General features: G+C 44.0%; 1 protein-coding gene across 1 annotated transcript; it reads right to left on the reverse strand.

Annotated features, from left to right (window-relative positions):
* Window positions 1–1,139: 1,139 nt before the first annotated feature.
* LOC139373735 (glycoprotein (transmembrane) nmb) lies at window positions 1,140–27,688 on the reverse strand. Its single transcript, XM_071114655.1, has 12 exons — window positions 27,511–27,688; window positions 26,628–26,765; window positions 26,363–26,527; window positions 26,082–26,255; window positions 24,696–24,857; window positions 20,072–20,383; window positions 19,777–19,842; window positions 19,413–19,655; window positions 19,125–19,224; window positions 18,750–18,967; window positions 2,365–2,455; window positions 1,140–2,243 (listed from the first exon to the last, which is right to left on the reverse strand). The coding sequence occupies exons 1-12, from the start codon at window positions 27,578–27,580 to the stop codon at window positions 2,138–2,140; spliced, it is 1,845 nt and encodes a 614-aa protein (XP_070970756.1). The 5' UTR covers window positions 27,581–27,688; the 3' UTR covers window positions 1,140–2,137.
* Window positions 27,689–27,799: the final 111 nt, after the last annotated feature.

Here is a 27,799-nt window from a genome sequence, read left to right on the forward strand (position 1 = left end):
TTTGCAAAAAAAATCATAAAAAATCCTACAATGTGATTTTCTGGATTTTTTTTTCTCATTGTGTCTGTCATAGTTGAAGTGTACCTATGATTACAATTACAGGCCTCTCTCATATTTTTAAGTGGGAGAACTTGCACAATTGGTGACTGACTAAATACTGTTTTGCCCCACTGTATTGTTTAGTGTAGTGGCTTTGCTGGCATGCATAAAAAATATTTTGGGAGTATGCCCCACCAAGAGTTCACATGCTAAAATCACCACGGACCCTTACCTCTTCACAGACAAGATCCCTTTGGCAGTGACTATTTCCCAGAAGGAAGCAGCCAACCTGTTGGAAAGTGTGTTTGTGCGTGGCGAGGACATGGTGTTCAGTGTCTGTTCACGACCCCAGTAAATACCTGGAGACTGCCAATGCTGTCGACTACATCTGGCACTCCAAGGAAGGCAACCAGCTGGTCACCCATAGCAACGTGGCCACGCATGCCTACAGCGCGGTCGGCAAAGTTAACGTGAAGCTGACGGTGGAGGTGGCGATCAAGATCCCGTGCCCCCCGCCAACACCGATGAGTGTTACTTCGCCACAAACTACAGGTGCACTCGAGTCACACACCTCACTTCAGAGGATACTACAGGCACACAAATCTAGAAGAAGGTATGTACATAGTACACACAATAATGAGCTTCACCTGCACCGTACTACTGCCACACATGCCTGGAATAAGGTATGCACCGTTGGGGGATGGAGCATGTTTATTTTGGACTGATTGAGCAGCAGCCTCATGTCCATCTTTGGAGTGTTGTATCATATTTGGTGTCCACATACTTTTGGTCATGTGTCTATGGAACATGATGAACTGTAATCTGTAGTTCGGTTCTCTAAAGCCAGTACAAACTTCAGCTAACTTTAGCCCCAGTGCAACTGTGTTCGGTGGTCAGTTACTGCAACAGTGTAGTAGTGTCAAAAATCCAACTTTAAATTATATTTAAATCCGGTTACTCGTTTCATCACTTGTTACCCCCCCCTACTCCCAAGACACATGCAGATCGGTAGGCTACAGATATTACCAGTATACTCACAAACAGTGGTTAGTTCACAATCTTCATTTGAATCTTTCCAGAACAAAATTACATTTTTAGATTGGTTTGAAATGATGGCTTTTATAGTAACTAAATGACTACAATTCAGTACATTCGTGCAACAAATGTAAATGATATGCACATTAGAGAATGGGCAGTGGGATGTACAGTTAAAGACTGATAAATCTAATATTTGAACATTTTCTAAAAGTAACACATTGTTAGGCTTGTAAAAGTCTGCAAAGATATTTACTAAATTTCATTTCCAAAACCATTAGACCCGTTTAACTTCAAAGCAGTTCCATTTGGCCCAGTTCCATTTGAGTTCCTAGCCCCATTTCTCTTTGGAGTTCACAGATCTGAAAAGACTAGGGGAAGAAGCTAGGGATTGAAATGGGAAAGGGCCTTACTATCACGCTCACACCAGGGGTGTATTCATTACAGAAACTGTTTACAGTTTAAGAACCAAATGGAAGCAAACAGAGCAAAACGAGTGTCTATTGGACAAATTCAGGTAGGTCCAGCCCCAGTTTAAGAAACGTTTTGCAACAGAATCGGTGGAATGAATACACTCCAGCACTGCCTTAAACACTGCCCCGCCCCAACTTCAAAACACTGAGCTTTATTGCAAACTTTTCTTAATTCTTGCTATTTGCCACATGCTTCAACTTCTCTTAATTCTTGCCATTTGCCACATACTTGTGCTTTTCTACTACAAAGTGAACTAAACAGAAAATATATTCATATTTTCATATTTTTCAGCACATCTTACCTATTAACAGTGTTACTTTGACAAAATTAAATGTAAAGAAGTTCTCTTGGTTATTGGTATATGTATAATCTTTGTGATGTATTTATAAATGTGCTAAATGTATAATTTGTTACTAAAGAACCTCTAAGTAAAAACGCTTGCGCCTGTTCAGGATTATATAATGTTACAGAACATTCAGATAGAAATGTATGGTGTAGAACAGATACTCAATATCCTAACTGACAGACGAGTGTAAGTTCTATTTGTTTTATTTCGTTCTGCTTCCCTTCTGTAGTACCGACGGTGGGTCTACACGGGGCGTCTGTCCGTCAGCAGGCGGCGACTCTCCTCGTTGGTGGGGAATATGATCTCCCTCAGGTCTGTAGACCTTATAGGTCTGTAGACCTTATAGCGCCTAGGGGAGAGAGGGAGGGAAAGAGGAGGACAGAGAAATGGCATAGAGAGGGAGGAGAGAGATCATGAGTAAGGGAAGCTTGGTGATAGACGTGTGTGTGGAACACTGTGGCTTGACTTACTTGTAGACTATGAAGGCGATGAAGGCAAAGATGGCTACCAGGATAGCACTGGAGGAGAGGACAACCTCTGCAGCATGAGGAGCTTTAGACACTACAAAAGGGAGGGTGGTAAGAAAAACAAAGGGAAATGGACAGTGATAGAGAGTTGGATCGAGGAGAGGAAGGGAAAGAAGTAGAAAGGAGTGCAAAGAAGAGATGTAGGTATGAGACCAGGAGAGAAGGAAAGTACTTTAGTATCAGGTGCAAACTTAGCACAAGCACTATTAAACAAAACCTAGACAGACTCCTTTGGGTCGAAATGCCCCAAAGGAGACTGTTTTACCTATTTTATCATGGAGAGGGAAATCCTGACAAAGGAGGAGGATATAGCCAACCCCATAAGGAGGAGGAGCTATACCACACTCTCATACAGGAAATTCATCCAAACCACTTGAGGTCAGTACAGGGAGTATGTGCACTCTGGCGTATATACAGTGGGGAGAACACGTATTTGATACACTGCCGATTTTGCAGGTTTTCCTACTTACAAAGCATGTAGAGGTCTGTCATTTTTATCATAGGTACACTTCAACTGTGAGAGACGGAATCTAAAAATCAAAAATCAAAAATCCAGAAAATCACATTGTATGATTTTTAAGTAATTCATTTGCATGACATAAGTATTTGATACATCAGAAAAGCAGAACTTAATATTCGGTACAGAAACCTTTGTTTGCAATTACAGAGATTAAACGTTTCCTGTAGTCCTTCACCAGGTTTGCACACACTGCAGCAGGGATTTTGGCCCACTCCTCCATACAGACCTTCTCCAGATCCTTCAGGTTTCGGGGCTGTCGCTGGGCAATACAGACTTTCAGCTCCCTCCAAAGATGTTCTATTGGGTTCAGGACTGGAGACTGGCTAGGCCACTCCAGGACCTTGAGATGCTTCTTACGGAGCCACTCCTTAGTAGGCCTGGCTGTGTGTTTCGGGTCGTTGTCATGCTGGAAGACCTAGCCATGACCCATCTTCAATGCTCTTACTGAGGGAAGGAGGTTGTTGGCCAAGATCTCGCGATACATGGCCCCATCCATCCTCCCCTCAATACGGTGCAGTCGTCCTGTCCCCTTTGCAGAAAAGCATCCCCAAAGAATGATGTTTCCACCTCCATGCTTCACGGTTGGGATTGTGTTCTTGGGGTTGTACTCATCCTTCTTCTTCCTCCAAACACTGGCGAGTGGAGTTTAGACCAAAAAGCTCTATTTTTGTCTCATCAGACCACATGACCTTCTCACATTCCTCCTCTGGATCATCCAGATGGTCATTGGCAAACTTCAGACGGGCCTGGACATGCGCTGGCTTGAGCAGGGGGACCTTGCGTGCGCTGCAGGATTTTAATCCATGGCGGCGTAGTGTGTTACTAAAGGTTTTCTTTGAGACTGTGGTCCCAGCTCTCTCCAGGTCATTGACCAGGTCCTGCCGTGTAGTTCTGGGCTGATCCCTCACCTTCCTCATGATCATTGATGCCCCACGAGGTGATATCTTGCATGGAGCCCCAGACCGAGGGTGATTGACCGTCATCTTGAACTTCTTCCATTTTCTAATAATTGCGCCAACAGTTGTTGCCTTCTCACCAAGCTGCTTGCCTATTGTCCTGTAGCCCATCCCAGCCTTGTGCAGGTCTATAATTTAACCCTGATGTCCTTACACAGCTCTTTGGTCTTGGCCATTGTGGAGAGGTTGGAGTCTGTTTGATTGAGTGTGTGGACAGGTGTCTTTTATACCGGTAACGTGTTCACAGGTGCATTTAATACAGGTAATGAGTGGAGAACAGGAGGAATTCTTAAAGAAAAACCAACAGGTCTGTGAGAGCCGGAATTTTTACTGGTTGGTCGGTGATCAAATACTTATGTCATGCAATAAAGTGCAAATGAATTACTTAAAAATCATACAATGTGATTTTCTGGATTTTTGTTTTAGGGTCCATCTCTCACAGTTGAAGTGTACGTATGATAAAAATTACAGACCTCGACATGCTTTGAAAGTAGGAAAACCTGCAAAATCGGCAGTGTATCAAATACTTGTTCTCCCCACTGTATATTCTCAGTAAGGAAGCAAGAGCAATGTTTTTGTTCAGAGGAATAACAGTCAAAGGAAAACATGTTGTGTTCAAAGAGAATAATCTGTTCAGTTTGAAGTCACACATGGCTGACCAGAACTCCATTCAAGTCAACATTAAAGAACTACCTGAATCAGCCGATGATCGTGTTATGACTGAGTTTCTGGCTAAAGCTGGATATAAGGTGATGTGGAGAGTGATGAGGCGCATGATAAGATACAAGGGTCAATTTACAAACTGCTCCAATGGAGATCGTTTTGTATATGTTGAAGCAGCACCCATCATTCCTATAACACAGTCTGTAAGGGTGGGCCCTCACTAAATATTTTATGATGAACAAGGTCCTGTGTGTAGACAGGACTGGCTGACACAATCCCACACTAGAGGGGGTCAGGAGATGGTAGAGTACAGTCCTACTACACTAGACAACATAAGGTGCATAGAGAACGTTTTCACACTATGTGCAGGAGAACAATCCTGTCCCCATGAGTAGGGCAGACATATCACATATCTCAGCTGAAATGACTGAACGTGAGACTGAGGTTGAAGACGGTAATTCTTCGGCTCCCAAGAACAAAGTGAAACATTGGAGTTGGTACCTGGTGAGCCAGAGTCTGCAACAGTGACCTCTCATTCCAAGAAAAAGAATAAGAGGAAAAATGCTCAAAATGAAGCTGGGAAGGCCTCCCGGGTGGCGCAGTGGTTAAGGGCGCTGTACTGCAGCGCCAGCTGTGCCATTAGAGACTCTGGGTTCGCGCCCAGGCTCTGTCGTAACCGGCCGCGACCGGGAGGTCCGTGGGGCGACGCACAATTGGCCTAGCGTCGTCCGGGTTAGGGAGGGTTTGGGCGGCAGGAATATCCTTGTCTCATTGCGCACTAGCGACTCCTGTGGCGGGCCGGGCAGGTCACTAGGTGTACGGTGTTTCCTCATTGGGGCGGCTGGCTTCCGGGTTGGATGTGCGTTGTGTCAAGAGGCAGGGCGGCTAAGTTGGGTTGTGTTTCGGAGGAAGCATGGCTCTCGACCTTCGCATCTCCCGAGTCCATACAGGAGTTGCAGCAATGAGATAAGACTCTACGTCTGGCCTTGCCTTCCTCCTGGCTACCCCAACCAACAGCTCTGCACCCCCCGCAGCTACTTGCCCAAGCCTCCTCAGCTTCCTCTTCACCCAAATCCAGATCGCAGATGTTCTGAAAGAGCTGCAAAACCTGGACCCGTACATATCAGTTGGGCTAGACAATCTGGACCCTCTCTTTTTAAAATTATTCGCCGGCATTTTTGCAACCCCTCTGTTCAACCTCTCTTTCGTATCGTCAGATCCCTAAAGATTGGAAAGCTGCCGCGGTCATCCCCCTCTTCAAAGGGGGTGACACTCTAGACCCAAACTGTTATATACCTATTTCCATCCTGCCCTACCTTTCTAAAGTCTTCGAAAGCCAAGTTAATAAACAGATCACTGACCATTTCGAATCCCACCGTACCATCTCCGCTGTGCAATCCGGTTTCCGAGCTGGTCACGGGTGCACCTCAGCCACGCTCAAGGTACTAAATGATGTCATAACCGCCATCGATAAAAGACAGTACTGTGCAGCTGTCTTCATCGACCTGGCCAAGGCTTTCGACTCTGTCAATCACCGTATTCTTATCGGCAGACTCAACAGCCTTGGATGCCTGCCTCGCCTGGTTCACCAACTACTTCTCAGGCAGAGTTCAGTGTGTCAAATCAGAGGGCCTGTTATTCGGACCTCTGGCAGGCTCTATGGGGGTACCATAGGGTTCAATTCTCGGGCCGACTCTTTTCTCTGTATATATCAACGATGTCGCTCTTGCTGTGGGTGATTCCCTGATCCACCTCTATACTCTACTTCCGGCGCCGACAGAGATGGCCGCCTCGCTTCGCGTTCCTAGGAAACTATGCAGTTTTTTGTTTTTTTACGTGTTATTTCTTACATTAGTACCCCAGGTCATCTTAGGTTTCATCACATACAGTCGAGAAGAACTACTGAATATAAGATCAGCGTCAACTCACCATCAGTACGACCAAGAATACGCTTTTCGCGACGCGGATCCTGTGCTCTGCCTTACAAACAGGACAACGGAGTGGATCCCATGCAGCGACCCAAAAAAACGACTCCGAAAAAGAGGGAAACGAGGCGGTCTTCTGGTCAGACTCCGGAGACGGGCACATCGTGCACCATTCCCTAGCATTCTTCTTGCCAATGTCCAGTCTCTTGACAACAAGGTTGATGAAATCCGAGCAAGGGTAGCATTCCAGAGGGACATCAGAGACTGTAACGTTCTTTGCTTCACGGAAACGTGGCTTACTGGAGAGACGCTATCCGAAGCGGTGCAGCCAACAGGTTTCTCCACGCATCGCGCAGACAGGAAAAAACATCTTTCTGGTAAAAAGAGGGGCGGGGGCGTATGCCTTATGACTAACGTGACATGGTGTGATGAAAGAAACATACAGGAACTCATATCCTTCTGTTCACCTGATTTAGAATTCCTCACAATCAAATGTAGACCGCATTATCTACCAAGAGAATTCTCTTCGATTATAATCACAGCCGTATATATCCCCCCCCAAGCAGACACATCGTTGGCTCTGAATGAACTTTATTTGACTCTTTGCAAACTGGAAACAATTTATCCGGAGGCTGCATTCATTGTAGCTGGGGATTTTAACAAGGCTAATCTGAAAACAAGATTCCCTAAATTTTATCAGCATATCGATTGCGCAACCAGGGGTGGAAAGACCTTGGATCATTGTTACTCTAACTTCCGCGACGCATATAAGGCCCTGCCCCGCCCCCCTTTCGGAAAAGCTGACCACGACTCCATTTTGTTGATCCCTGCCTACAGACAGAAACTAAAACAAGAGGCTCCCACGCTGAGGTCTGTCCAACGCTGGTCCGACCAAGCTGACTCCACACTCCAAGACTGCTTCCATCACGTGGACTGGGACATGTTTCGTATTGCGTCAGACAACAACATTGACGAATACGCTGATTCGGTGTGCGAGTTCATTAGAACGTGCGTTGAAGATGTCGTTCCCATAGCAACGATTAAAACATTCCCTAACCAGAAACCGTGGATTGATGGCAGCATTCGTGTGAAACTGAAAGCGCGAACCACTGCTTTTAATCAGGGCAAGGTGTCTGGTAACATGACCGAATACAAACAGTGCAGCTATTCCCTCCGCAAAGCTATCAAACAAGCTAAGCGTCAGTACAGAGACAAAGTAGAATCTCAATTCAACGGCTCAGACACAAGAGGCATGTGGCAGGGTCTACAGTCAATCACGGACTACAGGAAGAAATCCAGCCCAGTCACGGACCAGGATGTCCTGCTCCCAGGCAGACTAAATAACTTTTTTGCCCGCTTTGAGGACAATACAGTGCCACTGACACGGCCTGCAACGAAAACTTGCGGTCTCTCCTTCACTGAAGCCGAGGTGAGTAAGACATTTAAACGTGTTAACCCTCGCAAGGCTGCAGGCCCAGACGGCATCCCCAGCCGCGCCCTCAGAGCATGCGCAGACCAGCTGGCCGGTGTGTTTACGGACATATTCAATCAATCCCTACACCAGTCTGCTGTTCCCACATGCTTCAAGAGGGCCACCATTGTTCCTGTTCCCAAGAAAGCTAAGGTAACTGAGCTAAACGACTACCGTCATCATGAAGTGCTTTGAGAGACTAGTCAAGGACCATATCACCTCCACCCTACCTGACACCCTAGACCCACTCCAATTTGCTTACCGCCCAAATAGGTCCACAGACGATGCAATCTCAACCACACTGCACACTGCCCTAACTCATCTGGACAAGAGGAATACCTATGTGAGAATGCTGTTCATTGACTACAGCTCGGCATTCAACACCATAGTACCCTCCAAGCTCGTCATCAAGCTCGAGACCCTGGGTCTCGACCCCGCCCTGTGCAACTGGGTACTGGACTTCCTGACGGGCCGCCCCCAGGTGGTGAGGGTAGGCAACAACATCTCCTCCCCGCTGATCCTCAACACTGGGGCCCCACAAGGGTGCGTTCTGAGCCCTCTCCTGTACTCCCTGTTCACCCACGACTGCGTGGCCACGCACGCCTCCAACTCAATCATCAAGTTTGCGGACGACACAACAGTGGTAGGCTTGATTACCAACAACGACGAGACGGCCTACAGGGAGGAGGTGAGGGCCCTCGGAGTGTGGTGTCAGGAAAATAACCTCACACTCAACGTCAACAAAACTAAGGAGATGATTGTGGACTTCAGGAAACAGCAGAGGGAACACCCCCCTATCCACATCGATGGAACAGTAGTGGAGAGGGTAGCAAGTTTTAAGTTCCTCGGCATACACATCACAGACAAACTGAATTGGTCCACTCACACAGACAGCATTGTGAAGAAGGCGCAGCAGCGCCTCTTCAACCTCAGGAGGCTGAAGAAATTCGGCTTGTCACCAAAAGCACTCACAAACTTCTACAGATGCACAATCGAGAGCATCCTGGCGGGCTGTATCACCGCCTGGTACGGCAACTGCTCCGCCCTCAACCGTAAGGCTCTCCAGAGGGTAGTGAGGTCTGCACAACGCATCACCGGGGGCAAACTACCTGCCCTCCAGGACACCTACACCACCCGATGTCACAGGAAGGCCATAAAGATCATCAAGGACATCAACCACCCGAGCCACTGCCTGTTCACCCCGCTATCATCCAGAAGGCGAGGTCAGTACAGGTGCATCAAAGCTGGGACCGAGAGACTGAAAAACAGCTTCTATCTCAAGGCTATCAGACTGTTAAACAGCCACCACTAACATTGAGTGGCTGCTGCCAACACACTGACACTGACTCAACTCCAGCCACTTTAATAATGGGAATTGATGGGAAATGATGTAAATATATCACTAGCCACTTTAAACAATGCTACCTTATACAATGTTACTTACCCTACATTATTCATCTCATAGGCATACGTATATACTGTACTCTATATCATCGACTGTATCCTTATGTAATACATGTATCACTAGCCACTTTAACTATGCCACTTTGTTTACATACTCATCTCATATGTATATACTGTACTCGATACAATCTACTGTATCTGCCTATGCTGCTCTGTACCATCACTCATTCATATATCCTTATGTACATATTCTTTATCCCCTCACACTGTGTACAAGACAGTAGTTTTGGAATTGTTAGTTAGATTACTTGTTGGTTATTACTGCATTGTCGGAACTAGAAGCACAAGCATTTCGCTACACTCGCATTAACATCTGCTAACCATGTGTATGTGACAAATAAAATTTGATTTGATTTGATTTGATTTGCAGACGACACCATTCTGTATACATCTGGCCCTTCTTTGGACACTGTTAACTAACCTCCAAACGAGCTTCAATGCCATACAACACTCCAACGCTCATCTATCACTCCAGTGTTAATTTGCTAAACTGTAATTACTTCGCTACAATGGCCTATTTATTGCCTTCTCACGCCATTTGCACACACTGTATATAGACTCTTTTTCCCTCCTATTGTGTTATTGACTGTACGCTTGTTTGTTCCATGTGTAACTTTGTGTTGTTGTTTGTGTCGCACTGCTTTGCTTTATCTTGGCCAGGTCGCAGTTGTAAATGAGAACTTGTTCTCAACTGTATTACCTGGTTAAATAAAAGGTGAAATAAGAAATACATTTAAAAAATATTAACGTGCAACAGTAAGAGAACAAAAAAATCCAGAAAAGTGAGCAGAGTAACTACGATGCAGCTATAAATCAAATTGACTGGTCTGATCTGTTAAGCAATGAATGCCCAGAGTTTGGATACAGAACATTTCTGTCAGCTATTGACAAAGTGGATAACTCTTTTACTAGGAAATTTCAAAGTAAGCCAAGACGGAAAACCTCTCTACCATGGCTCAATGAGGACCTCTGGAGGCAGATGAGAGAATGGGATTGTTCCTTGAAAAAAGCCTTGACGTCTGGTAAGAATGATGACACATACATTTGCATCACTGAGAAATAAGGTGGTTAGGAATATAAAAAATGCAAAAGCAGAGTTCTTTCTTAGAGCGATCAATGAAGCAAAAGGTAATGGCAAAGTGATTTGGGAAAATCTCAACAAACTAACCGGGAGAGGAGCTGCAAAGTCCAAAAATCATCCTGAATTAAAGGTTAATGGGATTCAAATTCAAGACTCCAATTTCATATCCACCATCTTCAACAATTTTTTTTGTTAACTGTCAGGGAACTGGCTCAAAGATTCTCAACCAAGACCACAGTTCTCACTCCCATAGAAGATAATAAACCAATATTCAGAATTCCTGAAATCTCAGCATCAGCAGTGGACAGTATTATTAGCTTCTTCATGAGCTCTAGAACAAAATATGTATTTGGTCTAGACACTGTATTACTAAAGAGAACAAATATTCTCTGATTGCCCCTATTGTACACCTAGTTAATCTGTCCATCAAATGTGGGTTCTTCCCCAATGCTTGGAAGTCTGCTGCAGTGATACCTGTGTCATGACGTTGCTCTGTTGGTGAGGTTTATGACCTCCATAAATACCTTTCCCCCTTTTCTCTCTACAGATTGGACTATTGGAAAGCCCTTGGTTAACATAGAGAGAGTCTGGTAACATCAAACGGTTGGGGAATGGAACCATATTGCGGTAATCCAACCAGTTGACAATATATGTTGGTACTTAAAGAATATGATGTCAGATCAGTTGTAGTCTGAGACATTATTACTGATGATAGGATGACAAACTGTATCTTGGAAAGTCTACACATCCTCGTCATCAGATTCACCTGGAATTGTTGTGCAATTTAAATGTTTAAATATGAAACTATTTGTGAAAAGATTAAATGTAATTTTACCTTCTAAATGAGAGAATTGTTTTCATAAGTGAACTATGCTCACTCAGTGATGGGTGGGGCATCCAAGTGAACAGACATTGGTTGTGAACTATGAAACACGCCCTTCTGTCCACCACTACAAAAGCCCATTGGCGAAAGTCAACCTTGTGTTCCCGATGACGTCAGGACGGCTGTCCATACGCTTAAAAGGGCTGATTTCAACTACAGAACTAAGCCAACCTCAGCCTGAGCTCTGGTTGCGAATGGTTGACCGACTACATCCTAACAAAATTAACATTGTATTCCCGGTGACGTGAGGACTGATGTCTATATGTTTAGAAGGGATAAAGTCAACGTGGAGGTGACGATCGACACGCCGGAAGGATGGATTTCGACTATACCAGCCAGAATATAGCATGAGCTCATAGTATGGCAGCTTGGTATGAACTTTGAACTCTTATTCACTAAAGAAGTGATACATCCTAGATGTCGAGTAAACAGCAGCAGCTGTAAACGTGGGCTAGGAAAGGACGGACAATCTCTTGAGAAAGACCGGGTACTACAACGTATACATTCTACCACATGACGACGGTACTACAACGTAACCGTTCTACCACAACATATTCCTCAAAGGACAAAAGAGATCTCTGCTGGGCAACCCAGCCTTCCATCTACAACCAATCTATCGAAGCGCAGCTCAGAGTAAATATTTATTGTATTTTCCTTTTACAAATGGGTGGTTATTTGGAATGCATAAGATTCTGTATTTAAGGTCCGATAAAGACCCAATCCTTTTGTTACTCAGTCTTCCCGCGCTTTCATTCAAACCCAACCCCCTTTCTTTGCGTAACCAGCCGTCATATCGGTTCCGTCCACTGGGGACGTTTTCTTGTATGACATAATTAGTAATCAATGTATAATCCATCCTGTGTATATGTAATTCTGTGATTATTTAGGTATTTAGTCATGAAAAATAAACCAAGTTTTGTATTGCTGATTCCACTTGTTAGCCAGGGTTTGTGAAGATAATCAAGAATTTTACGATGTTCAGATGAGACTGAATAAGGTGACGATTAATAATTGACTGCTATTGATATAAAAGATTACCAGGTCCTTAAGAGTTTTTTCGGAAGACAACACCTCTATAAACATTCTTCCGTGGTGCCCCGACTTCCTAATTAATTACATTTACATGATTAGTTTAATCAGGTAATATTAATTACAGAGAAATTATTTTATAAAATAGCATGTCATATCACTTAATCCGGCATAGCAAAGACAAGACACCTGTTTTAAAATCTGGTGACCCAACACTGGTGGAAAATTACCGACCTATAAGCATGCTTCCAGTGCTATCAAAAGTAGCTGAAAGATGGATGGCTGATCATCTGACTGATCACCTCATTCAGGGCAACTCCATACATCAAATGCAATTTGGATTCAGAACTAACGCTTCTACCGAAACAGCCAATTGCTATTTTCTGGAGTGAATCAAATCTAAACTGGACATAGGTGGTGATGTCAGTCTTTTTGGATCTTAAAAAGGCCTTTGATACTGTGAATCATGAGGTCCTCCTATCCAAACTATCCTTCCTTAATGTGTCCACTGAAGTCATTAGTTGGATGTATTCCTATCTGGCAAACAGAAGTCAAAGGGTTCGTCTGGGGGACACTCAGTCGGACTCTCTTTACTATAACACTGGGGCCCCACAAGGGTCAATATTAGGCCTCCTTCTGTTTACCATCTATATAAAGGATCTCCCACCTGTTTGCCTACAAGTTAACACGCAGGTGTTCACCTTAGCAATCTCACTAGGATAAAGACCTCCATTCCTGTCATTATTGAAAGAGATCGTGATACCGCACATCTCAAAATAGGGCTACTTAATGTTAGATCTCTTACTTCAAAGGCAATTATAGTCAATGAACTAATCACTGATCATAATCTTGATGTGATTGGCCTGACTGAAACATGGCTTAAGCCTGATGAATTTACTGTGTTAAATGAGGCCTCACCTCCTGGCTACAATAGTGACCATATCCCCCGTGCATCCTGCAAAGGCGGAGGTGTTGCTAACATTTACGATAGCAAATTTACAACAAAAAAATGAAGTTTTCGTCTTTTGAGCTTCTAGTCATAAAATCTATGCAGCCTACTCAATCACTTTATTTAGCTACTGTTTACAGGCCTCCTGGCTCCTCACTGAGTTCCCTGAATTCCTATCGGACCCTGTAGTCATAGCAGAAAATATTCAAATTTTTGGTGACTTTAATATTCACATGGAAAAGTCCACAGACCCACTCCAAAAGGCTTTGGGAGCCATCATCGACTCAGTGGGTTTTGTCCAACATGTTTCTGGACCTACTCACTGTCACAGTCATACTCTGGACCTAGTTTTGTCCCATGGAATAAATGTTGTGGATCTTAATGTTTTTCCTCATAATCCTGGACTATCGGACCACCATTTTATTACGTTTGCAATTGCAATAAATAATCTGCTCAGACCCCAACCAAAGAACCTCAAAAGTCGTGCTATAAATTCATAGACAACACAAAGATTCCTTGATGTCCTTCCAGACTCCCTCTGTCTACCCTAGGACGTCAGAGGACAAAAATCAGTTAACCACCCAACTGAGGAACTCAATTTAACCTTGCGCAATACCCTAGATGCAGTTGCACCCCTAAAAACTAAAAACATTTCTCATAAGAAACTAGCTCCCTGGTATACAGAAAATACCCGAGCTCTGAAGCAAGCTTCCAGAAAATTGGAAAGGAAATGGCGCCACACCAAACTGGAAGCCTTCCGACTAGCTTGGAAAGACAGTACCGTGCAGTATTGAAGAGCCCTTACTGCTGCTCGATCATCGTATTTTTCCAATTTAATTGAGGAAAATAAGGAACAATCCGAAATTCCTTTTTGATACTGTCGCAAAGCTAACTAAAAAGCAGCATTCCCCAAGAGAGGATGGCTTTCACTTCAGCAGTAATAAATTCATGAACTTTTTTGAGGAAAAGATCATGATTATTAGAAAGCAAATTACGGACTTGTCTTTAAATCTGCGTATTCCTTCAAAGCTCAGTTGTCCTGAGTCTGCACAACTCTGCCAGGACCTAGGATCAAGAGAGACACTTAGAGTACTAAAACACTTATCTCTTGACACAATGATGAAAATAATCATGGCCTCTAAACCTTCAAGCTGCATACTGGACCCTATTCCAACTAAACTACTGAAAGAGCTGCTTCCTGTGCTTGGCCCTCCTATGTTGAACATAATAAACGCCTCACATCCACCAGATGTGTACCAAACTCACTAAAAGTGGCAGTAATAAAGCCTCTCTTGAAAAAGCCAAACCTTGACCCAGAAAATATTTTTAAAAACTATCGGCCTATATTGAATCTTCCATTCTTCTCAATTTTTTTTAGAAAAGGCTGTTGCGCAGCAACTCACTGCCTTCCTGAAGACATACGAAATGCTTCATTCTGGTTTTAGACCCCATCATAGCAGAGACTGCACTTGTGAAGGTGGTAAATTACCTTTTAATGGCATCAGACCGAGGCTCTGCATCTGTCCTCGTGCTCCTAGACCTTAGTGCTGCTTTTGATACCATCGATCACCACATTATTTTGGAGAGATTGGAAACCCAAATTGGTCTACAAGGACATTTTAGATCTTAACTGTCGGAAAGATATCAGTTTGTCTCTGTGAATGGTTTGTCCTCTGACAAATCAACTGTACATTTCGGTGTTCCTCAAGGTTCCGTTTTAGGACCACTATCGTTTTCACTATATATTTTACCTCTTGGGGATGTCATTTGAAAACATAATGTTTACTTCCACTGCTATGCAGATGACACACAGCTGTACATTTCAATGAAACATGGTGAAGCCCCCAAATTGCCCTCGCTAGAAGCCTGTGTTTCAGACATAAGGAAGTGGATGGCTGCAAACGTTCTACTTTTAAACTCGGACAAAACAGAGATGCTTGTTCTAGGTCCCAAGAAACAAAGAGATCTTCTGTTGAATCTGACAATTCAGGGCCTCCCGGGCGCAGTGGTTAAGGGCGATCAGAGTCCCTGGGTTCGCGCCCAGGCTCTGTCGTAACCGGCCGCGACCGGGAGGTCCGTGGGGCGACGCACAATTGGCCTAGCGTCGTCCGGGTTAGGGAGGGATTGGTCGGTAGGGATCTCCTTGTCTCATCGCGCAGCAGCGATTCCTGTGGCGGGCCGGGCGCAGTGCGCGCTAGCCAAGGTTGCCAGGTGCACGGTGTAGCCTCCGACACATTGGTGCGGCTGGCTTCCGGGTTGGATGCGTGCTGTGTTAAGAAGCAGTACGGCTGGTTGGGTTGTGTATCGGAGGACGCATGACATTCAGCCTTTGTCTCTCCCGAGCCCGTACGGGAGTTGTAGCAATGAGACAAGATAGTAGCTACTACAACAATTGGATACCACGAAATTGGGGAGAAAAAGGGGTAATAAATTCAACAAATAAAAAATATAAAAAATTAATAAATCGGACAATTCATCTTAATGGTTGTACAGTCGTCTCAAATAAAACTGTGAAGGGCCTCGACGTTACTCTGGACCCTGATCTCACTTTTGACAAACATATCAAGACTGTCTCAAGGACAGCTTTTTTCCCATCTACGTAACATTGCAAAAATCAGAAACTTCCTGTCCAAAAATGATGCAGAAAAATTAATCCATGCTTTTGTCACTTCTAGGTTAGACAATGCTCTACTTTCCGACTACCCGAATAAAGCACTAAATAAACTTCAGTTAGTGCTAAATACGGATGCTAGAATCCTGACTAGAACCAAAAAATGGATCATATTACTCCAGTAATAGTAGCCTCCCTACACTGGCTTCCTGTCAAGGCAAGGGCTGATTTCAAGGTTTTACTGCTAACCTACAAAGCATTACATGGGCTTGCTCCTACCTCTCTCTCTGATTTGGTCCTGCTGTACATACCTACACATACGCTACGGTCACAAGACGCAGGCCTCCTAATTGTCCCTAGAATTTCTAAGCAAACAGCAGGAGTTACGGCTTTCTCCTATAGAGCTATGGAATGGTTATGGAATGGTCTGCCTACCCATGTGAGACACGCAAACTCGGTCTCAACCTGTAAGTCTTTACTGAAGACTCATGTCTTAGAAAAGACTCATGTCTTCAGTGGGTCATATGATTGATTGTAGTCTGGCCCAGGAGTGTGAAGGTGAAGGGAAAGGCTCTGGAGCAAAGAACCGCCCTTGCTGTCTCTGAGGTTCCCCTCTTTCCATTGGGATTCTCTGCCTCTAACCCTATTACAGGGGCTGAGTCACTGACTTACTGGGGCTCTTTCATGCCGTCCCTAGGAGGAGGGGTGCATCACTTGAGTGGGTTAATTAAGTCACTGATGTGATCTTTCAGTCTGGGTTGGCGCCCCCCCTTGGGTTGTGCCGTGGCGGAGATCTTTGTGGGCTATACTAGGCCTTGTCTCAGGATGGTAAGTTGGTGGTTGAAGACATCCCTCTAGTGGTGTGGGGGCTGTGCTTTGGCAAAGTGGGTGGGGTTATATCCTTCCTGTTTGGCCCTGTCCGGGGGTATCATCGGATGGGGCCCACAGTGTCTCCTGACCCCTCCTGTGTCAGCCTCCAGTATTTATGCTGCAGTAGTTTGTGTCGGGGGTTTAGGGTCAGTTTGTTATATCTGGAGTACTTCTCCTGTCTTATCCGGTGTCCTGTGTGAATTTAAGTATGCTCTCTCTAATTCTCTCTTTCTCTCTTTCTTTCTCTCTCTCTCGGAGGACCTGAGCCCTAGGACCATGCCTCAGGACTACCTGGCATGATGACTCCTTGCTGTCCCCAGTCCACCTGGCCGTGCTGCTGCTCCAGTTTCAACTGTTCTGCCTGTGATTATTATTATTTGACCATACTGGTCATTTATGAACATTTGAACATCTTGGCCATGTTCTGTTATAATCTCTACCTGGCACCACCAGAAGAGGACTGGCCACCACTCATAGCCTGGTTCCTCTCTAGGATTCTTCCTAGGTTTTGGCCTTTCTAGGGAGTTTCCTAGCCACCGTGCTTCTACACCTGCATTGCTTGCTGTTTGGGGTTTTAGGCTGGGTTTCTGTAGAGAACTTTGAGATATCAGCTGATGTACGAAGGGTTTTATAAATACATTTGATTTTGATTAGATGTATGCAGACGATACAGTTCTGTATGTACACTCAAAACAATTGACAACTGGTTGTTAACAAGTTAACTTTAGCTATGGTACATGTTTCTAAATGGATGACTAATTCTTGCCTGCATTTAAATATTAAGACTGTTTGTATGTACTTCTCTAAGAAATCCATAGATTTTTCCCAACGAGCTGTTCTTGCTAATGGGAAGAATCTGAAAGTTGTGTCTAACTTCAGGTATCTTGGTGTCATTTTGGACATTTAAGAAACATGTGAAGAAGGTCAACACGGTCAAGTTTGGATTATCCAACTTTAGGTTTATAAGACCTTTCCTTCCTCTGGAGAATGCCAAACTATAAATGCATGCTGTGATCTTCTCACATCTGAGATATTGCCTCACATGCTGGTCACAAGCAGGAGCTACTAGTCTGAAACCAATTGAATCACTCTACAAACAAACACTTACGATTTTTTATAACAAACCAAACAGTTCCCACCATTGTCATTTACAAACATAATTTATTTAGTCTGAATAGCTTTAAGCAGCACTTAGATGCAAGCCTTGTCTTCAAGATGCTCCATGGTCTTGCCCCTCCACCCCTATGCTGGCATATCCTGCTCAAGGAAAGCACCTCCAGGATAACAAGGGTAGTAACTAGAGGGAATTTCCACACAGTAACATCTCTGTTAGAGCTACAATATGGACTTGAGAAGCTGCACTGATTATTGTACTTTTAAATTTGAATTGAAAACATGGCTAAAATCTATCCAAACCTGTGCGCATAAGTTATCTGTGCTACCTCATATGTGAGATGACAGTTGATAATAATGTTGTTGTTGTCGTTAGAATGATATATTATTGGATGTAATATACTTGTATTTTGTATTGTTTTAGTGAGTATTTGTATTGTGGCTGTATAATTGTCCTTAGCTGCCCTGAGACTACAGGTGCAAATGATCTTTTGGCTAACCCCAGCACATTGACATGGATGTTGCATTATTGTAATATTGATGTTGATTACTGTGCATTGTCCCCTATAAATGTATTTATTTATTTAAACCTCCAACTACGACTTGGACTTATCCACATGTTCACAACATTGCAGCAGACATTGTACAGTCTGGCATCAGAATGCTGTATCAGATGTGGTTAGCTAATTATGCTAAATACCTATCCAGACATTGTGAGATCTGACAGACGTGTGTAAAGTAGTCCGCCTGCAACACTGCCAATAGTACCTCAGGGTTTTTCCCTGTGACCTACCGGGTGTGTCAGGGTCAGTGTTGCTGATGGTGATGGTGGCGAGGGCCATACTGCTGGCATCCTCCAGGGTGATGTTGACACAGTAGATCCCCGGCTCCAGGAAGGTCCTCCGCAGGCGCACCTCGCACCCCAGAGACGGAGGCACGTCGTCACACACGATGTTCCTGACCTGTTGGCAGGAGGGGTCCGACACGATGGTGCAGGCTGAGGTGGGAGTGCTACGGGGGGAGAGGAGAAGTAGAGAGGTGGTTATGGTAGATGGATGGGGAAACTATGGAGTGGTTTGTGTGCTAATATTCACAAATTACATTTTTCACTAGTCCCCAAAACATTTCTGAGGGTTGCATAAGCAATGTGTAATTGTATTCCACTCACCTGCCCAGGCACTTGACCAGGAAGCTGATGTCAGTGTTGGTCACCTTGGCAGCAGACACGTCCACGATTCGATTGGCTGGCTGGCTGTTGATTAGGTGCTCTGTGATAGGGTAAAGCCCAAGTGATGTCATTTTCGAGTGCGCATGAACTCATCAGCCAAATCTGTAATGTACAAGCTTTATATATTTGTATAGACTGATAAGTGATTAACTGAGGGGCTAACTGACTGACTGACTATCTAACTTCACTGATTGTCATCAGTTTGACATCCCATTGTTATGCACCCACCGATGATGGTGATGTTGGTCTGGAAAGTTCCGTAGAGGTAGCGGAAGCAGTCGGTGGCCGCCAGGTGTCTGTGATGGAGCTGGGCCATTGGGGTGGGGACAGCTGGCAGCAGCGAGGTCGGGTTGAACCCCTGGGTCAAATCAGCCACCGTCGAGGGGAGGGGCTCTGTCGTCTGGAAGCCTGTTGTCCCGGGAACAGGTGTGTTGGGGCCCTTGGAAGTGGGTCTGGCAGTGGTGACTGGCACTGGAAACGAGACAGTTGAATTTGGACAGTTTATGTCAACTGAATAGAACTACACTCACGAGAAAACATTTCCTCATACACTCTGGCAGACACTTCTATTCAATACACATTGAACTCTTACCATAACCATGGGTTGTTTCCATTTTGCTAGTGATGGAGTGAGTGCCAGTGGGAGGTGTAGGAGCCGCTGAAGGAGAGAAAAAGAGATATGATACAACACTCCAAAGATGGACATGAGGCTGCTGCTCAATCAGTCCAAAATAAACATGCTCCATCCCCCAATACCTTATTCCAGGCATGTGTGGCAGTAGTACGGTGCAGGTGAAGCTCATTATTGTGTGTACTATGTACATACCTTCTTCTAGATTTGTGTGCCTGTAGTATCCTCTGAAGTGAGGTGTGTGACTCGAGTGTACCTGTAGTTTGTGGCGAAGTAACACTCATCGGTGTTGGCGGGGGGCACGGGATCTTGATCGCCACCTCCACCATCAGCTTCACGTTAACTTCGCCGACCGCGCTGTAGGCATGCGTGGCCACGTTGCTATGGGTGACCAGCTGGTTGCCGTTCTTGAAGTCCCAGATGTAGTCGACGGCATCGGCAGTCTTCAGGTAGTTACTGGGGTCGTGAACAGTCACACTGAACACCACGTCCTCGCCACGCACAAACACGCTCGCCGACAGGTTGGATGCTGCCTTCTGGGAAATATTCACCGCCACTGGGATCTTGTCTGTGAAGGGATAAGGGTTAATGAGAAACGCTCAGACATGACGCATCCGTTCAGCTATACATTCTCTTCTGTACTTCTGCGTCCCTCTGAGGAAGGACCATCTCATGTGTAAGAGACAGGCTATGGTTGCTTCCAAAATGGCACCCTTTTCGCTACGTACACTTTTAGGGGGAAAAAAAGGAGCTACACTACATGTATGTGGACACCTGCTCATCAAACATCTCATTCCAAAATCATGGGCCTTATTAGAGTTGGTCCCTCCTTTGCTGCTATAACAGCCTCCACTCTTCTGGGAAGGCTTTCCACTAGATGTTGGAACATTGCTGCAGGAATTTGCTTCCATCCAGCCACAAGAGTATTAGTGAGGTTGGGTACTGATGTTCGACGATTAGGCCTGGCTCGCAGTCAGCGGTATAATTAATCCCAAAGGTGTTCGATTGGGTTGAGATCAGGGCTCTGTGCAGGCCAGTCAAGTTCTTCCACACTAATCTCAACAAACCATTTCTGTATGTACCTCGCTTTGTGCATTGTCAGCATTGTCATGCTGAAACGGGAAAGGGCTTTCCCCAAACTGTTGCCACAAATTTGGAAGAACAGAATTGCCTAGAAAGTAATTGCATGCTGTAGAAGTGTTAAGATTTCCCTTCATTGGAAGTAAGGGGCCTAGCCCGAACCATGAAAAACATCCCCAAACCATTATTCCTCCTCCACCAAAATTTACAGTTGGCACTTTGCATTGGAGCAGGTAGCGTTCTCCTGGCATCTGCCAAACCCAGATTTGTTTGTTGGACTGCCATATGGTGAAGCGTGATTCATCACTCAAGAGAACGTGTTTCCACTGCTAGGGCTGTGGTGGTCGCAAAATTTTGTCAGCTGGTGATTGTCAAGCAAATAACTCTCGGTATCACTGTAATTGACCGTTAATTAACATAAACACATTTAGCATCTCCACTCATAGCTTGCAAGTCACTGATGCAGAACTTTGGAACATCTTCATTAAAAAGTCTAATAAAAGGGCCTCCCGGGTGGCCACTAGAGCCTGGGTTCTGGTTCGCGCCCAGGCTCTGTCGTAACCGGCCGCGACGCACAATTGGCCTAGCGTCGTCCGGGTTAGGGAGGGTTTGGCCGGTAGGGATATCCTTGTCTCATCGCGCACCAGCGACTCCTGTGGCGGGCTGGGCGCAGTGCGCGCTAACCAAGGTTGCCAGGTGCACAATGTTTCCTCCGACACACTGGTGCGGCTGGCTTCCGGGTTGGATGCGCGCTGTGTTAAGAAGCAGTGCGGCGTGGTTGGGTTGTGTATCGGAGGACGCATGACTTTCAACCTTCGTCTCTCCCGAGCCCGTACGGGAGTTGTAGCGATGAGACAAGATAGAAGCTACCAAAAACAATTGGATACAACGAAATTGGGGAGAAAAAAGGGGTAAAATACAAAAAAATAAAAAAAATAATAATAAATCCATGTAAATATAGCCTACAACTTTACAATAAATCCATGATTTATTTTTGACAGGTCTAAAGAATCATGATATGAAGAAAATGTTGTCTTTCAGAGTTGTCCTTATGTTGGAGAGTTGGACTAGTAACCGGAAGGTTGCAAGTTCAAACCCCCGAGCTTACAAGGTACAAATCTGTCATTCTGCCCCTGAACAGGAAGTTAACTCACTGTTCCTAGGCCATCATTGAAAATAAGAATTTGTTCTTAACTGACTTGCCTAGTTAAATAAAGGTAAAAAAAATACTAATAATTAAATGTTAGGCCCTGATCTGGCTATGCCATATGGCTGTGGGATACACTAGTTAATTTAGTAGACAAGAATAATGGCATTATTTTATAGTATGAATACAATTGAACAAAGCTGAATAAAATAGAAAGGACATTTTCTCCAAACGATTTGAGGGAGTGTGCACATTCTGTGTTGAGCGGTTAATTTATAGTTATTAATGTAACTTTAGGTGTTCTACAAACATTGGGCTATATATTTAGATTTTTAATACATTGTAAGGCTGCACGATGATTTGAAAAAAGTTGCTTGAAAGGCATGAGCTCCGCTTTGTTTTTTGTACACACTACATCAGTCACTCATTCACAACTTGACAAGGATTTGATAATGCCTCGAATTTCATGGCGTTATCACCTTTGTGTGGCCGTAATGCACCCTAAAAAAATCCTTGCCTTTTGCAGCCAGTTGACATTGTGCCCTTCTCCCTGAGTGCTGAGCGCTCTGAATCACCTCCCACTCATATGGCTCTCCATCACATGATCGGGTCTTTCTCACAGGCTACAAGTGAAGACAGACACATCGGGGATACAACTGTGCGCTTCCTTATCCAATTCCGAGGTGCAAATTGAAGATATTGGAAGAACTGTCAGCATTTACTTTTCTTCAGCCAACAAGATTAGTTGGCCTAACAAAAAGCAATAAACACTAGCCTATGTCAATCTACTATTCCCCCATAGTACAAAAGTCAACCTATTCTACTCTGTGCGAGAAATAAATATTCCAAACATAGTCTGGGACAGTTGAGGGATGCGATAGATCCCAAATTAATACAACTATTAGCTTCAAAATCATTTTTATGCAATGTGGCTGACGCAACAGATCAGAACGTTTTAGTTTAAAATGTTGATTAACTATTAGGCTATTCTTCACATTATAACGCAGCAATGCGCACATGGTAGTAGGCTATAAGGGCAGATGTACCATTAGCAGAAAACACCATTATCAAAGGTGACCACAAATGCAATTATGCATGTAATGCTTTCATTATAAAGGTGCATTTTTATGGTGAAAATGATCTTCCTCAAACTTGAAACTCACACGATGCTTATGCATGCCAGTTAGGCTCTACACCCCTTGTAAAGCGGATGAATGTGCTTCATTTTAAGAAGTTATTTGGCCACTTTAGTTGTGATACAAACCTTATCAAAACATGTAGGCTTATGGGCTAGGCTACACGAGGTGTGCCACTATGATTCGAAAAAGTTGCCCAAAAAAAGGCATTGTTTCTTAAACTGGGCATTGTTCACAAGTGATAATATTTAATTCCCAAGTGATAGGCTAATATTGTCACCCATCAGACTATTCTTGATTTAATCTAGTCTTTACATATATTAAATTATATATGTGTGAAATATATTTTGATTTACAATGGACCATTATCATGCACCTGTCTCGAAAAAAAAATACATGTAATCTATACACTTAAATAGCGAATGGAGGACGCTTTTCATATGGTTCATTTTTATGCCAGCCAGGTAGGCTATACTCCGGTTGTAAATATAAGCAATGTGCTTACTATTAGGAAAGTTGAGAAATAAATATAGTAGGTCTAGCGTGTAGAAAGCTGATGGGATCCTCCTATTTTTAGTCAAGGCCATCACTCATGCTCAACATGAGCTCATGGGCTCTCAGGAAGTGTTTGATTAGATTTTTGATTAGATTTGCTTTGATATCAGGGTAATTAGAGGGACAATAGAGTGCTGAGTACCAGGCAGTTATTAAGTTTGTTACTAACGACTAGCAGCAGCATCAGAGCTTGGAGAAGCCTAATTAATTACCATGACTAAACAGTCACTCGGAATTTGATTGCCTTCATGACACGTGACCGCCGGTGTGGTGGTAAAACGGTCACTGCAACAGCCCTATCCACTGCTGCAAAGTCCAATGGCGGCAGGCTTTACAGCACTCCAACCGACACTTGGTATTGCGCATGATGATCTTAGGTTTGTGTGCGGCTTCTCGGCCATGGAAACCCATTTCATGAGACAAAACAGTTATTGTGCTGATGTTGCTTGCAGACACAGTTTGGAACTCAAAATGAGTGTTGCTATGAGTGTTGCTAGTATAGAACCCTTCTCACAGAAGGATCCTACCTAGAACCGAAAAGGGTTTTAATTAGAAACAAAAAGGGTTCTCCTATGGGGACAGCCAAATAACCTTTTTAAGTTCTTTATACGCTTTATTCTTTTTAAAAATGTATTATTTTACCCCTCTGAAACCCTTTTTTCTAAGAGTGTAGTGCACTACATAGTACATTACAGCCATAGGGTTCTGGTCAAAATTAGTGCACTATATAGGGAATATGGTGCCTTTTGGGACACACATCGGCCTTTGTTCTTGACTGTCAATTTTTTTTTGAATAAGTGAAAGCAAAAAAACACTAAAGCTCCACCTGACTAAGGGCTTGGTGTCCTATAAGATGTACAAGGGGAAGAAACGATAGTAGATGGGAGGAAGAAAGGTTGTGGATTGAGACCTGTCCCATTGATGCTTTGGGAGTAGACATGAAGTGTATACAGGGGACTCACCTGTGACGAAGAAGACGGTCTTGTCTGTGGCCAGGGGGCTGTACTTCCTGCGCTCACGTTTCCTGTACACCATGACTTCTATCAGCTCTGGCCCCAGAGTGATGTCACTGGTGTTCACTGTCAGGGTGGAAGAGGAGCCATCGCACGTCTCAGAGTACTGACCTGAGAGAGAGAGGGAGTGAGGGAGAGAGAGAGATGGAGGGAGGGAGGTGGAGAGGGAGGGCAGAGAGAGTTACAGCAATAGCAGATCTCCATCTCTCAGCACCTGCCGCCTCACCTTTCCCCACCTTTAAAGCTGCAATATGAAACTTTTTACAACTGTGAGTTACAGATCTGTCATTCTTATTGAAAGCAAGTCTAAGAAGCAGATTTGTTCAACGTGCACTATTTATATGCTTTGTTTTTGCGTCTTTTACTTTTGGTTTTGTACACCAGCTTCAAACAGCTGAAATATACTATATTTTGGTTATGGAAAATATATTTCACCACGGTTTAGATGGTATAATGATTCTCTATGTTTGGTTATGGGAAATATATTTCACCGCGGTTTAGATGGTAGAATGATTCTCTATGTTTGGTTATGGAAAATATATTTCACCACGGTTTAGATGGTAGAATGATTCTCTATGTTTGGTTATGGGAAATATATTTCACCACGGTTTAGATGGTAGAATGATTCTCTATGTTTGGTTATGGGAAATATATTTCACCACGGTTTAGATGGTAGAATGATTCTCTGTTTGGTTATGGAAAATATATTTCACCACGGTTTAGATGGTAGAATGATTCTCTGTTTGGTTATGGAAAATATATTTCACCACGGTTTAGATGGTATAATGATTCTCTATGTTTGGTTATGGAAAATATATTTCACCACGGTTTAGATGGTATAATGATTCTCTATGTTTGGTTATGGAAAATATATTTCACCACGGTTTAGATGGTAGAATGATTCTCCACACTGTTGTTTTGTCACATGAATTGAAATAATTAATTTGTCACATTAATTGAAAGGGGGATACCTAGTCAGTTGTACAACTGAATGCCTTCAACTGAAACGTGTCTTCCGCATTTAACCCAACAGCTCTGAATCAGAGAGGTGCAGGGGGCTGCCTTAATCGACATCCACGTTTTCGGCGCCCAGGGAACAGTGGGTTAACTGCCTTGCATGAGGGGCAGAACGACAGATTTTTACCTTGTCAGCTCAGGGATTCGATCCAGCAATCTTTTGGATACTGGCCCAATGCTCTAACTTAGGCAGATTTCTGCATAGTGCATCTTTGATAGAGCACATATAATTGAAGACATTGTGCGTGCATGTGTGTGTTACTTTATGACTGTGTGCATGAGTATGTCCGTGACTGATTGTGTTTGAGTGAGACTTACCCATGGAGTGCCATACGTAGACGTAGCCCTTGTGTCTCCAGTCGTTGCTCTGAGGGAAGGGTTTCCCGTCTGGGAAGACGTTACATCTCTTCAGGTCAGTACACTTTCCAAAGCCGTAGTCATCCAGCCAGGAGGTCCAGTTAAACACATAGCCATGCTTCAGCTGACCGTTAGCTGACCAGGAGACGGGAGAGTTAGTCAATACAGAAGTTATCAGATATTGTCATTTTTGTGGCACGCAAATGTGTGTGCGTGCACGCAGAGTGGTTTGTGGGAAGCACCTGAGGCCTCCAGCTCCACACCATCCGGACAATGCTCATCCCACACCAGCTCCCCATTGGCATCCTCCTTCTGACAAGGTGGGTACTCTAGCTTGGCCGTAAATGACACCATAGAGCCAATGATCGCAGGACTGTCACTGGTCAGGCGAACTTTGATGGGCTGACCTGGATAGGTGTGTGAAAATAGTGGATAGCTAAATGTTTTAAAGGAGGAACGTTATAAACTTTCCCTGCATAATTTGACAAGGTCAGTGGTGGTGCTCACCTTTCCTCCGCGTTAGTTCCTTGGGACTGAAGGGTGGGTAAAGATAGTCATCCCATGGGTTACTGTCTGGGTTCCAACCAGGGATTGGTGGAAACTTCATCGATACTGAATGCTTATGAGGGAACATGTCTCGGTAAGCTGAGAGAGAAAGTAAATGTTTGTTTTGACATTTATAGACTCAAATTGTACTTTTAAAAACGTATATTGGAAAATGCTGCCTAATGTGAGCGCTCTAATGTAAGCTTATTGTATGAATTCGTTGAAACCAGCCTATTTCCATAACCATTAAAAACGGTCATATTCTAGACACAGACTACAATAGATAGTGTTCAAAAATGTTTTGTATACTGTTGGAAAACCTATCGAGGAAACCATATTCACAAGACGCATCTACTAGTGCACGCGCGTAAATGGCATAATTGGGCTCATGGGACTGAGACTGACAAGACAAGCGCGTGGATACTGGCAACGCAATAACAGCTCGCGCACCTCTCTGACATTCTTAGAGGATGACCAAGGTCAGATGAAAACAATTAGTCCGAAGCGTTCATTTTTACTTGAAAAACGTCATTTGTAAACGGAGAAAAATTACAATACATTTCAATTCCATGCATAGCCCATGTGAAATTATTTCGACCTATAGCCTAGTCATTTGAAAGAGTTGACTGATTGCATTATTAAACCTTTATAGGCTAAATGGAAAAAATATACAACGATCCGCATAACAATTATCAACAAGATTGTAGGCTTACAATCATCCCTATATTATTTAAATTCTTCATTTGACAACAAATTATGCTTAATCTGCATCCAAGCATCCTATACCACAAACCTGATTGATAGGTACAGCTGAGACCCCAAAAGCAAATAAAACTTTACTTACTTTTGAGTCCATTGGCTTGAGAAACGAAAAAAGTACAAGCCAGAACACAGACATAATGTAAACGTCCCATTTCTACCTGGAGAAAAAGCTGCAACTACACAACCCCAAAGATATTGCTGCTCACGCGGACCCTCCCAAACACATAACTGCTCCCACGCGCACCTATTCTCCCTTCCTTCCCCCGCGTGCCCGGAGTTCCATAATTTAATAGAGGGATGCATGCACGCGCAAACATATGACGTTAATAACAAGATGCATCTCATCCTTCATTAGGTCGCGCGCTTCATGT

This window comes from Oncorhynchus clarkii, chromosome 18 (genome assembly GCF_045791955.1).
Source record: "Oncorhynchus clarkii lewisi isolate Uvic-CL-2024 chromosome 18, UVic_Ocla_1.0, whole genome shotgun sequence".
NCBI classification, from domain to species: domain Eukaryota; kingdom Metazoa; phylum Chordata; class Actinopteri; order Salmoniformes; family Salmonidae; genus Oncorhynchus; species Oncorhynchus clarkii.